At 42.3% G+C, this 15,152-nt stretch overlaps 1 protein-coding gene across 1 annotated transcript in view; it reads right to left on the reverse strand.

Moving 5' to 3' along the window:
• Positions 1 to 333: 333 nt before the first annotated feature.
• Positions 334 to 15,152, reverse strand: part of emc2 (ER membrane protein complex subunit 2) — a 30,808-nt gene continuing 15,989 nt past the window's right edge. The window contains exons 8-11 of the mRNA XM_074684074.1: positions 13,699 to 13,780; positions 13,342 to 13,452; positions 11,504 to 11,608; positions 334 to 1,939 (exon numbers count right to left, since the gene is read on the reverse strand). Coding sequence (XP_074540175.1) covers positions 1,853 to 1,939; positions 11,504 to 11,608; positions 13,342 to 13,452; positions 13,699 to 13,780 — 385 coding nt within the window. The 3' untranslated portion in view covers positions 334 to 1,852. The remainder of the gene's footprint in view (positions 1,940 to 11,503; positions 11,609 to 13,341; positions 13,453 to 13,698; positions 13,781 to 15,152) is intronic.

Below are 15,152 nucleotides of genomic sequence, written 5' to 3' on the forward strand. Positions count from 1 at the left end.
CAGGTCTATTTTTCTTGACTGTACAAGGATATGTTTGGAGAGCAGAGCTGAGAGGAGGGGAGAGGTTTGTCAGATTCAGGAACAATAAATGGAACATAACCCACTTTCTCATGCCTAGCAAAAAAAAGGAGACTAATTACTGACACTTACTCACATGCAGCTCAAATGTTGCTGTTATATACATGAGAGTATAAGCCTTCTTTCATGTGCTTACTCTCACACATTGCTGCTCTCAGTGCAGTTGTTCCACTCATGAGTTCTTCATCTAGACTACAGATGGCACTATTGCCTCAGTATGGTTGGCACTGGGTAAAAATCTCTCACACTGATGGCTCATCAAACTGATTGATAACCTTTATTCCCTTTTTACAGGTTAATAAACCTTTTCTAGTACAGGAGTGTTGACATGTGAAGCTCCAACAAAGTAGGAACCACTCTCCTCTAAATCAAACGGCTTTCACCCTGTACTCTTCAAAAGAGGCTTCATTTAGCCGCAGCCTTTTTCCTGTAAAAATAACTCAAGTCAGTTTACACTCAAACGTTCCCTGGCTTTCATTGGTTCCGCCAGATTGGTGAGGCAAATCAAATGCAGACATATTTATCCACTGACCAAGGCCAGAGAGTATTAAAAAGTTGAGAAACTGCTTTCCACCGTCCCCATCTACGAGTGCCTGACCTCTCTCAATGTAAAGACGGTCCAAAAGAGACCATAAACTCAACACTCAGGTTTTCCATCAGCAGAAGAGAGAAATTATGAGACAATTGCCATGACTTAATAAACAAAAAAGATGGGAGTAACAGCTGACCCTGCACGGGTGAGTGATAAGTTGAGATGATCATTTGGATCTGATGGGATTCAATGACTGAGCGCCGTAAACTGAGTGGAGCGCTCTAACAGCAGAGGAAACCAGCCTCTCACAACACTGAGACGTCTTTCCTCCCCGCCTGTCATAAAAGTTCCAAGATTCATGAACACAATTTTCTTTCCTCTCAAACTTGTGGCGTGTTAATTATTGGCAGCGCTCTCGGAGGCTCTCTAAACTGAAATGACAGAGGTGTTCTTAATGTGCTGAAGTTGGTTCAGCTGCTGTCAGGGGTAATTGAAAGGCATTTCCCAGCTAGAAAGAGGAGTCACTTTTTCATGCCCCTGCTGTTACCGCTGCTGCCTTCACAATGACAAATGTCTCTCATGCTTCTCCAGAATTATACAGCGGAGTACAACACAAGCATTGAGAGGCATGGAAATACTAAATACCGACAGACTTCCTCTGCTCCCACACTGACGAAGAAAACGTACTTTCAACTCGGCGCCATAAACATGTTTGACAGATCAGAGAAAAGAAAAACTTTAATTAGATAAAGAGGCTTAATTTACAGACAGAACAGAAACAGTTAAGGACCTCAGTGCAGACAGGTGGGACTCCACATTGTCTTTATAAATAGCATCTACTGTACAGCTTGTTATCTCTCCTGTCACACAGTTACAGCCTTGATGTGGACGTGCTAATTAGCAATATCAGTTCAAGGTGAGTCTGACAGACAGCCCGGGATGAGAGGAGGTTTAATCCAGGCTTGGGGAAAATCACAGCTGGGTTAATGCTATGAACTTGTTGAAGTAAGCTAGCGTATTTGAAGGTTCCGTGGGTGGGGAGATCTTCGCACGTACGACAAAGAAATGCATCCCAAATGTTCATGTCAAGTTCGATCAAAAGGACGACCAAACTTTAGGGATTAGGAAAAATAAAAACAGCAGTAAAGATCCGGTCAGGTCACATCAGAAGGCTGTCTGAGCTGCCGTGTTGCTCCAAGTCGTGTTTAAAAACATGGGTAGAAAGGCGAGGACAGGGGTTGTTTAGGACATGGTGATCTGCATGGACTCCAACATCTCCTCCACTGCCTTCATTGAGCATTTGTTCTCCTTGGTCCCGCGACCGGCAAGCTGCATGACGAGAGGGGGAGTGGAAGGTAAGAGAACAGAGAGGGGAGGAGAGAGAAAACATCAATTTGTTAGGTCTCAGAAATTCAGAGCCAAACATACTTAAAAGCTGCAAAACACTCCCAGTGCTCGCCAGAAGCAAAAACAATCAGAGACATCAGTGGTCATTGGACTGAATTGGTGAACCGGTCATGAAAAGTAAAATAATACCTCTAATCTGGGGGTTTTTCCTCAACTGTTGCATGAGTCTCGTTTTAGTTCTCTTTGTGTATGATAGCTCCAAGACAGGATGCCCGCATGATTAGTCAATTTCCATGGCCTCTAGTACAGGAGTACATAACACTCCTCTCTAATTTCTGCTCAGTGTCCAAAGGGTTTCACAGGAAGTGCCGCAAATTATGATCCACAAACACATCCAGTATTACTCATGCATGCATATACGGACACACACACACATTTTGTGCCCAATTAAACTGCAACAGAAAAGGCATCCCCTCCAAAAATACCAAGGAGAAAGACAACTTCCTTCACCTGAGGCAGGGGTAGGGATGTGATCAGGGTCAGTCTAATTAACCTCACTTCACCCACATTTACTGATGGACATACATCTTTTTAAAACCTTTCAAATACATATGTTTAGTCTACTTTACAGTAACTGTTCTAGTGAGAGAGTGGGTTCAGTCAGAGGTAAGACTTGTAGGTGATTCTGTTTGTTTTTTCTTTTTTCCCCTTGTTTTTATTCCAATTTTTTTTAAACCAGAATGTATACATAGCCATGTACATAGCCATGTACATGATACATGGAGTTAGTCCCTGTGATGTCACCTGTTCATTTTGATACACCTTTTTGAAGTCTATTGTCAGCAAGTGCCATATCAAAACTGCTTCACTCAACCTCACTCCATTAGAGGTTGGATGAAGTAAAGGGGCGGGCCTTAAGCTTCTTCACAGACATCTACAGGGTGCCCACCTGTCAGTCAAACCAGCTCTGCCCTCACATGGGCAAAATTTAAAATTTTAATAACTTAGAATGTAATAAATAATGATCCTGCCCCATAAGGTGAGCCCTTGAGTGGGTGACCCGGGATCAAATCTAACCTGCTGCCTCATTCCCACAAGTCACTTTCCACTTTGAGTACATTTCCTACTCTACCCATAAATACCTAGTTTAATATATCAAATTTATGAAAAAAATTCACAGTCCAAACAGTGTAGATTTTCAGACCCCAACCCTTTTCTAAACAAGAGTGCAACCATGTTTATTTTTGCTGCAAAGATTTATATTTTCAGAGCTTCTGCAGCCAGCCTTTAGTGGATGCTCGATGAACTGCAGCTTTCAGTGCATTTCAACAACTACAGGAGCTTTCAGCAAGTAAAACAACCCCCAAAATTACACAAACATCTCCAACAAGTTCAAAGGACTGATCCAGGTATGATGATGAACTGAAGTGATGAAAATGTAAGTAAAATGTTTACTTTCTTGATATTTTCATACACAATTGTACCACTTTCACTATTTGCATTGCATAGGCAAGACGATTTCTCTGTGCAGGCACTTGTTAATCTTTGCTGTAAGACTTTTAGCAGTTACACATTTTTGAAGGGTGTTTTACAATACAAGGACAAAAAAATGATAACACATTTTCAAAATGATGTGAATGAGCCAGCTTGGCATAAACTATGTCAACAGTAGCTTTTACTGTGGACTGAGCAACAACTTATTCTTTCACACAAAGTAACACGAAGTGCCCCAAGCCAGACTGAAATAGGTTGTATTTGCACCTTGTCTTATCATGCACGTTTAAAGCCCCTGTGAGGACTTGGTAAATGATCTTGAAAAAGTCTCCCTTCTATATGTCATCTGCATTTTAAAATGGGATTATGAGCCCAAAAATAGGTTATTTCTAAAAGCTATTTCTCATCTTCCTGGTTGGGTCAGACGAGATTGATTTAAGGCACTTTGTCCCGTGACAGTCAGCCGTTATTCTGCAGAGGTCTGTTCAAACTGGAGAGTCTATCAATAAACTGAAGAGAGAGGTTTCGTTTGCTCTGCTTGGTGAGGTTGGAGTTGGTAGATGAGCACTGGTAGGACATCACAAGGATTCACTAACATTGCAAGATGATGAGACGTCTCAAAGCAGCAGTGAATAGCCCTAAATGTAGCCAACTAAAAAAATATGGTAACAACTAAGAGTACAAAGTGTTGCTTGTTATCACGTTTTCAAACAATAGCACTCCTAAATACATTAATTTGTTGTTTTGTATCGGGTAAGCTGTTAGCTTAAACAAAGAAAAGTTGTGTTAAAAAGAAGATCTACTCTTAGGCCGTTTGCTTCAAGACAAGTGTAAGCCTTGTTAAGAGTCACATTTTAAGGGTTCCAAGCGCTCATGGGAAATAGTCTTTATCTCTAAAAAATACTAGCTTTTCTGTATTGTCCTCACAGAGCTCACAGTGTTTTCCAGTTACATATTTCTATCCACTTTCTCATCAAAATAACTGCAGAAGGTAAAGATTACAAAACCCAAAAGAAAACAAAAAAGATTTGGATAGCATAATGCTGAAACTCACAGGATTGTATGCAGAATATAAAAGCCCCAACAGAAACAAACACAAGCTTTCAGCAGGGAAATCAGGGAGGTCTGTAACCACATGACACAGAATAATCATTGAAAATATGGAGAAATTCATAAACTCTCACAGAAGTGAAACACATTGACAGCTCAGGGCAGACAGATTCATTTGCATAAAGCTGAGAGTAATCAGCACCTACAGGGTGAGGGACAGCGCTTTGTTTCTCTATGACAGGCTGTAGAGCTCTGTAACTCAAACAATACTTTGTTTAAACCAAATAATTCAGAAAATTACCATTTGTACTTGATGATAAAATATAAAAGGGCAGCCTCCCTGCTGTTGTAAGTTATTACAATAAATCCTGAGGGGGACATGTGGGTGTTTGCCAAATTTGTAATGAAGAGGGCTAAAAGAGGAACTTGAAAGTACAACCAAAAGTTCAATTAGTAAAAAAGTTGTGAGACTTGGAGGCTGGTTGGAGCTGTAAACATTTAGTGTAATATACTCAAGTGGCTTTTAAAAAACAGGAAAAGTAAAATCCCACAGGAAACTTCAGCAAATCAATCATTTAAGTAAATGAACAAAGGAATAAAAAGCATAATTCGAAAAAGAAAATGCTGCTATATTACATCTGTAACAAGGAAAAGTTTGAGGCCAAATTGCGGCAAAGTTGTTTAAATTAAATCATTACGAAAAAAACACCTTTACAATGAGCCAAACACAGGCAGGGGTTCTGTTTTAATGTTAATGTTGGACTAAAGAGCACATTCTGCACCTGCATCCTCAGGGAGAGATAAACATCTTGAGAGTGTGCACACAGACAGGAGAACATGCACCTCCACTGTGAACATAATTTCAATAAGTCAAACACAAACAGCGGGCTGCAGAGATGTTAGTTTTGTGCCCTCACCAAGACCATCTTGGCCTCCTTTCAAAACACACAAAGCCTTCATCTACATTTAAACTATTTGTGGAAAAACAGAAAACAGGCTTCACTGGACCCTATGTTGAACATAAAGCAACGCCTGTAACGCTGTGAGGAGTTCAACTTTTGGCCTTCCTTCGGCTTCTACAAACAGGAACTAACTGGAGCCTAATTGTTGCCCTAACTCTATTTCCATGGCAAAAACTATTTTCCTTCCTCTTTAGCCAAACTCTAACTAGGAGAAGGAAGTTGGCTAAGGTGTTCAATTGGCTACGTAATTTCCAAGTGTGACTCATTCTTCTAGATTTAGGGTGTGTGTGCATACGTATGTGTGTGTACGTGTGTGTGTGTGTGGTTGGAGTAGCTATAATGATCAGTGCATTTCATTGCCTTGCTGCCTAATGCGCCATTACCCCGAGCCCAGTAGTCAATTATCTCCTCCGCCTGAGGTGAGACCACCACATTAGCTCCTGCCCTGTTCTACAACAGCAGGAGCAGACCAGACAGATCCACATCTATTTAGAGCTTCTGATAATAGAGTCGTGACGCATCGGGAGCCTGTGGTCCGTGACAGAAGAGCTAATCAGAGAATCTGTTTAGAGAGTAAGGGCAGGAGGGCAGGCTATGCTGCGTTGCTTTGAAGCCCCCCATGCACCTCCATCCCACACGTCTCCAGGTCCTCCACATGTCGACCAACCACACTGAGGTAATTACTTTTTTCTCCCTAGTCAGTTGTGACCTCTTGCTGACGTCTGCTCCCACTTGCACTCACCTGCCCACCTTCTTCTCTCACTGAGGTATGACAATCACCAGGTACTGAGGTCTAATAAAAGTGGACGACTGACACAAGCAACGCTTTAAAGGGGCCATCAATCAGCGCACACAAGCCCACAGCAGCCTGCAGCTGTCTGACAGAGGCCCACAGCACCACTCCTTGCTAAAGGTTTCAGGAGTCATTTAACTGAAGGTGGGGAGTGAGAAAATAAAGGACACAACCTTACAGCTTGTCATGTAACCTGCCTCACACAGCAACCAGAAAAAACATCTACAGGGTAACACACACACACACACACACACACAAACACACACACACAGCCGAAATGAAATCTCCATAAAACCTCAGTTTTAGCAGGTGATTAAAAAAAAACTTTGAGGGTAATAACACAGAGGGGCCGAGAGAAGGTTTTCTTGTTCCCTGGAGGACGAACGTGTGACGGACTGAGGTGTCTCCTAATCATCAGCAGGGGTCAAACTACATACAGTATAAACTTTCCCAACACACACACTTTGTTCAGTGGCCTTTAACTGCAGACAAACTATTTCAGCCTGTCATAACAACAACTCAGCTGAAACCATTCCCCTCTGGACCAACACAGCGTGGCCTTCACAGTATCACTGATGTCATCCAACTTGTATGTTGTTTACTCATTTAGGGGTGTGAAGTATGTATTTTAAATCAGGGATCTGGTGTAAAAAAAAGCATTCAAATAAGAAAAAGCTCACTTTTCTGTGAAAAAAATCTGCATGACTGGAAAAATTGTATGGACATTTTACAGGCCTGCGACAACCACAAGTTGTTCATCAAGAAATTCATCTGAATTACTCATAATGACTTAAATTTAGAACCAGGCTCATGAATCAGTTAGGTATTAAGAATCAAAAGATGTGCTCTGAGTCATATTTCAGGCAGAGAGCTGACTTTTCGATACATTACTGTAATCATCACCAAATACAGATGTGTGTCTGTCTGTGGGTAAAACCCTCTCCCACACCTCTTTGCCAATAAGAAAAATATTAACATGCTACTCTACTGGTTCTTCTTCTTTCTTTACTTTAATAAAGAAGTAGTGTGTAAGGATGGGGACTGAATTAGCTACTTTTATATTCCATCCATAAATTCCATTGGTAGTAGCAAGTACTGATTCATGTAAAATCAAATGGTACCATGTTTAGGAACCTAAACACATCCTTGTGACTGTGAGTGGAAGAGTAAACAGTTTTCCATGCTGGACATGAATACAGCATTGCAAGATTATACACTCACTGGCTACTTTATTAGGCATACCTGTTCAACTGCTTGTTAACGCAAATTTCTAATCAGCCAATCACATTGCAGCAACTCAACGCATTCAGGCATGTACACATGGTCGAGACGATCTGCTGCAGTTCAAACCGCGCATCAGAATGGGGAAGAAAGGTGATTTAAGTGACTTGAATGTAGCATGGTTGTCAATACCAGACGGGCTGATCTGAGCATTACAGAAACTGCTGATCTACAGGGATTTCATGCACAACCATCTTTAGAGTTTACAGAGAATGGTCCCAAAAAGAGAAAATATCCAGTGTGCAGCAGCTCTGTGGGACAAAATGCCTTGTTGATGCCAGAGGTCAGAGGAGAATGGACAGACTGGTTCAAGCTGATAGAAAGGCAACAGGAACTCAAATCACCACTGGTTACAACCGAGGTCTGCAGAAGAGCATCTCTGAACACACAACACGTCCAACCGTGAGGCAGATGGGCTACAGCAGCAGAAGACCACACCGGGTGACCCTCCTGTCAGCTGAAAACAGGAAACTGAGGCGACAATTGACACAGCAACACCAAAACTGGACAATAGAAGATTGGAAAAACGTTGCCTGGTCTGATGAGTCTGGATTTCTGCTCCACATTCAGATGGTAGGGTCAGAATTTGGCGTCAACAACATGAAAGCATGGATCCATTCTGCCTTGTATCAACGGTTCAGGCTGCTGCTGCTGGTGTAATGGTGTGGGGGATATTTTCTTGGCTCACTTTGGGCCCCTTAGTACCAACTGAGCATGGTTTAAAGTCCACAGCCTACCTGAGTATTGTTGCTGACCATGTCCATCCTTTTATGAGCACAGTGTACCCATCTTCTGATGGATAACGCTCCATGTCATAAAGCTGGAATCATCTCAGACTGGTTTCTTCAACATGACAATGAGTTCATTGTACTCAAATGGTCTCCACAGTCCCCAGATCTCAATCCAGTAGAGCACCTTTGGGATGTGGTGGAATGGGAGATTCCCATCATGGATGTTCAGCCGACAAATCTGAAGCAACTGTGTGATGCTATCATGTTAATATGGACCAAACTCTCTGAGGAACGTTTCCAGTACCTTGTTGAATCTATGCCACGAAGGATTAAGGCAGTTTTGAATGCAAAAGGGGGTCCAACCTGCTACTAGCAAGGTGCACCTAATAAACTGGCTATGAGTGTATATTGAAGAATATGTTAAAAAAGTTTGAGATTTTACCGTCAAACAAATAAATATTTATTACCACATAAACACACAAAAGTTTCAAAAATTTGTACCGTTGGGTACCAATACCAATTGCCAGGCACCGGGCATCGGTACCGCATCATTGCAAAGGTGAAAGCTACCCATCCCTATCTGTGTGAAAACTTACTTCATATACCTGTTTATATTCTAAGCATCATTGCAAAGCTTGGTGTGATTTGCTGACGATATATCGAATCAACTGACAGACTTGAACAGAATCGTGTCAGGAACTGTTGTCATCTTGATCAAACGTGTAAGCTGACAGTCAGTGAATTTACCTCTCCCTAAACTCAACACCAGCTGCCCCACCAGAGACATTTTGAACCTTCACTTGTTTTCTTCAGATATTTGGAAACTGTTCAGTTCCCTCCAGATATCACTCTCTTTCTACACTCTTTGTGTCTCTCCTTTTTCAGGCCCCAGATTTATGATAAAAGTTAGCAGTTTCAGATACCAATCTTGTCCCCTGCCAGGATCAAAGACTTTCAGAGACAGCAAGGTGAGGTCAGCCAGCATAATGATCAAAGTGATGAGCAGTGCGCACTCAACATCAATCAAAGATTTTGACTGATTGATCCTGTTGACCGACCCACTTCTACATTTTTCTATATTTCAAGCAGATCCATATCTGCATAGATACCAAGTGTTGACCTAAACACAACAACCTGCACCTCTTCAGCTGGAACGCCTCTTTCTTCGTAAACTCAAACATCTTTCTTCAAGCTCTTCCATGACACATGAAAGAGCGAGAAATAATACGAGCGTTCAGTGACGTTACTCGCATGCACACTTTTTCCAGCAGAGCTGTCACACTCATCTGAGTGCTCGACATGTGAAATGTCTATAAGGCGAGGAGAGCTGAGTGTGCGGTGAGACGAGGTCTTTAGAGGCTCAGTGGGGAGCCCCTTGCTCTCTCAACAGGACCCACACATGTGGAGCAAAAACCACTTATTACATGTTCAAGTGTTGCTGCCCAAATAAGCAACATATGGCACAGAAGATGGCTTTTAAATGTGCCTTTATATTTGGGTTGCCATGACAGTGGGATAAACAATAATAGTGATACCATCTGAACAGCTCCTCACTTTTACACTACTGTGTATGCAAGTACAAATAGTAGGTTTAGAAAATGTTTGCAAAAGCCTGCATTCCTAATCTGCATTGTTTGGCCACTTTCCTTCTGCTGTGAGTCAGTTAGTGTAAAGTTTGTTGTTCGAGCACATTTCTTTATCATCTACACTAAAAAGTGAGCTGTGTTCAAGGTTGAGGTGCGACCTTTTTAATACTACAAAACTCAGAGAGTGTTATTCTATTGCATTGCTGTTTATTAGCAAGAGGACAGCACCTGGAGAATCAAGTGAGTGCTTTGCTGCTAAAGCATGCTGGATACACTATTAGGGCAACAAGCCTGGCAGCGTCATTTTTGACACTTTTTCTCTCATTATGTCGTAACTGTGCACTTAAAGAAAACTGTGTTAAACTCTTTAGTGATTAAACCTCATAAAATGCTTTTTTTCTTAGCGAAAAGGCTCCTCAATTAAAGATGACCAATGACCAGCGGAGGGGGTAACGCATATTTGAGTGAATTGAGTGCTGCCCTGGTAGCTAAATGACCACAAAACAGATGGTGCTAGAAAGAGCTTCATAGTGGCAAGAAACATACATGGCAGGGGCAAAAATGAAATCAGAGTGCACTTGCTCTGAGCCTTGTGCTTTTTGTAAAAAGTAGAAAATATTGTGTTCTTTCACATGAATTATGAAATCATTTGTTGATGGCTGAGTGAAAATAAAATGTTTAAATAAAAAAAAATGTAGTCTGTAATTTAACATTGCATAAGTCTTTTGCTCTTTCTTGTAATTTTCGGGGGATTTTTTGTGTACCATGTCTTTTTCCCCCTTTAACTACTAAATAAAAAATATTTCAAATAAAATGGAACAAAGAAGATACATATTCTGGGGGATATTGAAAGCAATGGAGGTCTTCATCTGCAACAGCCCCAAAAAATACTCTTATACTTCTTATACTTTTATACTGGGGTGCTTTCATCTCAGGCTTTAAGGTACAAGTTTAGCCTTTGAAAATCCTTTTTTCCATCAGCACAAAATGTGCCCTCATAGGTCCCCCACCTGAGTGTACTGATCTTTTTGACGTATAGGGGCAACCACCTGTAAACAGATTTGAAACTGTTGATTAACTATCAAAGTAGAACCATTTACAGCTGTAACAGCACAAAAAAATACAAAAGTGGACATGAGGGTCAGTGGATCTCTTCCTTTTTAGAAAAAAATGTGGAAGACATATCTGTTCTACAGTCTAGCGTGATTTTAGTCCACTGAGAATCAGCTTGTGGCTCCACTAGAGGCTCATCTGAGAAGCCAGGGTGTAGAATAAAGTCTTCACAGACTTTGTGGCCTTAAGTCAACACATTAAAAGTAAATGTACCCAGACACAGTGAAAGACACTGGGGTTGTTATTACAACGCTGCGAGCCCAAAGCATCTTTCAGGGTTACTGTGCATTCAGGGGTCATTTGGTGGGGGATATTTTGCACCAACTATGCAAATGAGGGGATTTCTGGAGATCTGGATATTGTGTGCAAATACACAGTGAAAGCTAAAACACAACAGAAGAGTCATGAGATAACATGATGTGTGGTTTTCAGTGTCAGATGGAATGAACAGAGATGTGGGAAAAATCAAGGATGCTAACCAAAAGCAAAACACAAAATATGAAGTGTAAGTGGATGAGCATCATTACATGACGTACCTTATAGGCTCTGTTTATCTGAGAAGCAGCCCAGGCAGCGTACTTCATGTTGTCCTTCTTCACTTTAGCACTGACTTTTGGACTTGCAGCGATGTGACTTGCAGACTAGAAGAAAAGAACGAAAATGTAAAGAAGCAGCAAAGGAGAAAACAAGGGAAGGGGTGTTCGTATATCGAAACTTGGTGAAACAGCAATAAATGCGTAATTGAGATGAATGTGCAACCACTCTTACCATCTACCGCTCTACTAGTCATTGTGGCAGAATGAAGAGAAAAAACAGACCTTGGCCTGATGACACTGGAGAAATCCTTTATAGGAGGGAAAAAGTGAGTGTCTTAATGCTTCATACGTAAATTGTCACTTAACGGGGCCTAATTTCTCCAACACCATTGATTCCCGGCGATGAAAGGACCTTGTATGTCTTTGAGAAAAAAAAAACGACACAGTGAACGGCGCACTATGTGAATCACGGTCTCTGCCTGCCCCGACAGCTCCCCTCCGAACCACAAATCCCATGTCTTTCCCATGTTCCTGCCATCATCTCCACACAGCAAACCCCAGAGGGCTTACCCTGCCTGCACTTCAAAGCCCTCCCCACCAGAGCGCTAAAACTTTAACTACACACCAATCAACCTGACCCTGTTTTTTCTATCACACGGTTTGGCTCCTGCTTTATTTAGTAAGCATTTTCCTCATTTCTTTTTTAACTCAGGAAAAAAACTTAATTTAGATTATGACAACCCATGCAGGCTATCCCCGAATTACTGTGTGCCCAGTTATGGAGGGGAATCCCCACGCCAGTGTTGTGAGTAACTAACCCACAACCCAGCTGTGGTCAGTGCTACTAGGTCTTTCACTGGACTGACTCAGATGGCATAAAATGGTGAAAGTTTCCTGCCCTTTAACTGAACTTTTTGCACCTGTCATGGTCTGGACCATGGAGTCCAGCATCAAAACTGCAAAAACACACTGAAAAGTCAGATCTGTGAGTGATACAGACTAAACTCCCACCTGAAGCGTCCCTTAAAGACTCGAGTGTCAGCAGATGACTTGTCAGGAAACAGTACAGGGCCTGCTTTGTCTCCAGACAAACAGGAGCGTTAACAGAGGCCGATGCCGTGGTCTGACCCTGCCCTGCTCGTCCTGCACTCTGCATACACCTCAGAGCGTTCTCAGAGCTGCTCAGAGGTGTTTGGACTACCTGAAGAATCCCAGTGCAGCATACAGGAAAACACTGGGGCTCTCTGTGTTGGACCTGCTTCCCCTCTCCACATTTCATTCCCTGCACTGCTTTGGTTTGTGTTTTTATGTCAAGTCTCACTTACATTTGATGCATTGGCACTAGCAGACAACATCCTGTTTAAACAAATATGTAGATGAAAGGCCTGCTGCGCCAAGACAACAATCAAACTGGCACCTGGTTGGATAATTTGTCAGTGGCAAAATGCTTGCAGCAGTTGAGCTGCTCTCTTTCTCGTGCTTTCCTCTTTTTCACTCCATGGCTTCTTTATTTGTTTAAGTCATAAACATAAAAAAAGTCTCACCAAAGGGCTATTATTACCAAAAATAAAGAGCTCCTTAGGGGCAGACTTTTCCAATGCTGGAGTTCACCGTCTGAGTCAGCAGTGAGCTGACCTGTCTGAGAGCCCCTTCTCCACTCCCCCAAAAAAGCTTTACACACACACACATGTGCACATACACACTCAAGTCTTCCTTGACACACTCAGTGGCCAGCTTCAACCTTGACAAACCACAGGGTTACAAAAAAAGTTCCTTTTTCCCCTCTCCCTCCCTCCCTCTTTCTCTCCCAGTTTCCCTTCATGCAGAGCAGCACTCACCATGTACAGACCAAACAATGCCCTCATGTTTCGGTTGTTCAGCCGCAGCGCCTGGGCAAAATACTTTCTGGACAGCTCCAGGTTTTCCAGCCCCCCCTGGGTGTATTTCACCTGTGTGAGGAGGCATTAAACAAGGCCAATAAGCTGTGCGAAAGGGCAGCTCAGGCAATGACAGCATGACATCTGAATAAGCAGTACATGACAGCCTTGTGTAAACACGTCTCTTTTCATGAGCCTGTCTTCCCGATGACGTTGGGTGTCTCTCGGTGTTACAGAGAGGGACCTTTCACAGAGCACTAACATTTGTTCCACAGTGTGCCCCCATGTTTGATGACGGACATCCAGGCCGATACCTACCTCAGCGTACTGCTCACAGTACAAGTGATTGTGAGGATTGGTCATCATCAGCTCCTCCAGACAAAACGCAGCTTTTCCATAGCTGTGGGGACGACAAAGAAAACAGTAAGCAGATTGATACAGCTGCGGTCGTGTCATCATTTAGCTTGCTCAACTGTGAAGCACAACATCCATGCCCAATAAATTTACAGGTATAAATTAGAACTGAAAACTCCATGGGGTTACGGGTCAGCTGACATGTGATTACATGCATGGTTTACAGAGATCTATAGAGATTTATGATATGAAATAAAGCTTATTTACAAGCTCAGAGTGAAGGTTACTCAGCAAAGACAGCTGGCAAAGGTAAAAGCCTATCTCGTGCGGTTGTTTTCTCTCCTTTGGGGACATTGAGGATCAATCTTGCAGGTCTGTATATTTTTTTAGCCTTTAATGTGTAGTTAACTACCTTCCTGAGGTCAGCACTACAGTAAAAGCTGGCACACGGTGCCTATACTCAGATGAGATCACTTCTCAGCAGCAGACTGCTGAGCTGTTGACCTCACACTAATCTGCTGCCACTCCAATTCTAATACAGAGTTTCCCCTCCACAGACCCAGGCCAAGATGAGCAACAGTATATCACTGAACACAGAGCAATAAAACATCTGTACACCTAGCAAAACAGAGGCCAACGCAAACAGAAATCTACCAACAGAAAAAAGGGCTTTGCTGACGATCTCACAGTATAAAATTGAAAGTTAAGTCATCCTCTGAGGACGTTTTAAGACGACACATTGACCAGAGCTAGAATCATCTTTACTGCAATTGAGTGGATCGAGTTTCTTCAACATTTAGGTCTTTTTCATACGTTCCAACAAAAATCAGGCGTTTTTTTTTCCTACACATGCACCTTATAAGAATATGATCTTTTTCTGACACTCTCACAACTCAAAACATAATGTTTTCTGACTTTTTTAGAGACTTATAGGGGATCGTTGGTAGGAAAAGTCAGGATCAAGTTGGGGTTTAAAAAAAATCTGATTCTGTTTACACATGCACCTGCACAACACAATATTAAGAAATTTTCTAGGGCACAGTGCATGTGTGAAAGAGGCTCATATAAGAATAAAGGGAGTGCTAAGGTGCAAAGCGTTTGCTAAAATCAAACAATCTGAGTGTTGCCTTCTACAACATGAAGATCAATCTTTTTAAAGCCTGCCATGGTAACTGGCTGAAAGATTAACAGCACAGAGGGGGAGTGAGAGAAAGGTGGGGATACAAAGAAAGAAATAAACAGGGGGAAGGGGCTGAGTTGGGGGAGAGATCAGAGGGCCTGGGAGGTTGGGGGGATGCTTACAATTACCACTTCCTCTGTATAAAGACTTTCAGATGTGCTCGAGCAGTGGCCGTGGCCTGCAACAGATCCTGCTTCATCAGCCATCAACCAGAATCTTGTACCAGGAAGACTCTTAC

Source organism: Halichoeres trimaculatus, unplaced genomic scaffold (assembly GCF_033239565.1).
Source record: "Halichoeres trimaculatus isolate MK-OKI-2021-1 unplaced genomic scaffold, fHalTri1.1 fHalTri1_scaffold_12, whole genome shotgun sequence".
Classification (NCBI taxonomy): domain Eukaryota; kingdom Metazoa; phylum Chordata; class Actinopteri; order Labriformes; family Labridae; genus Halichoeres; species Halichoeres trimaculatus.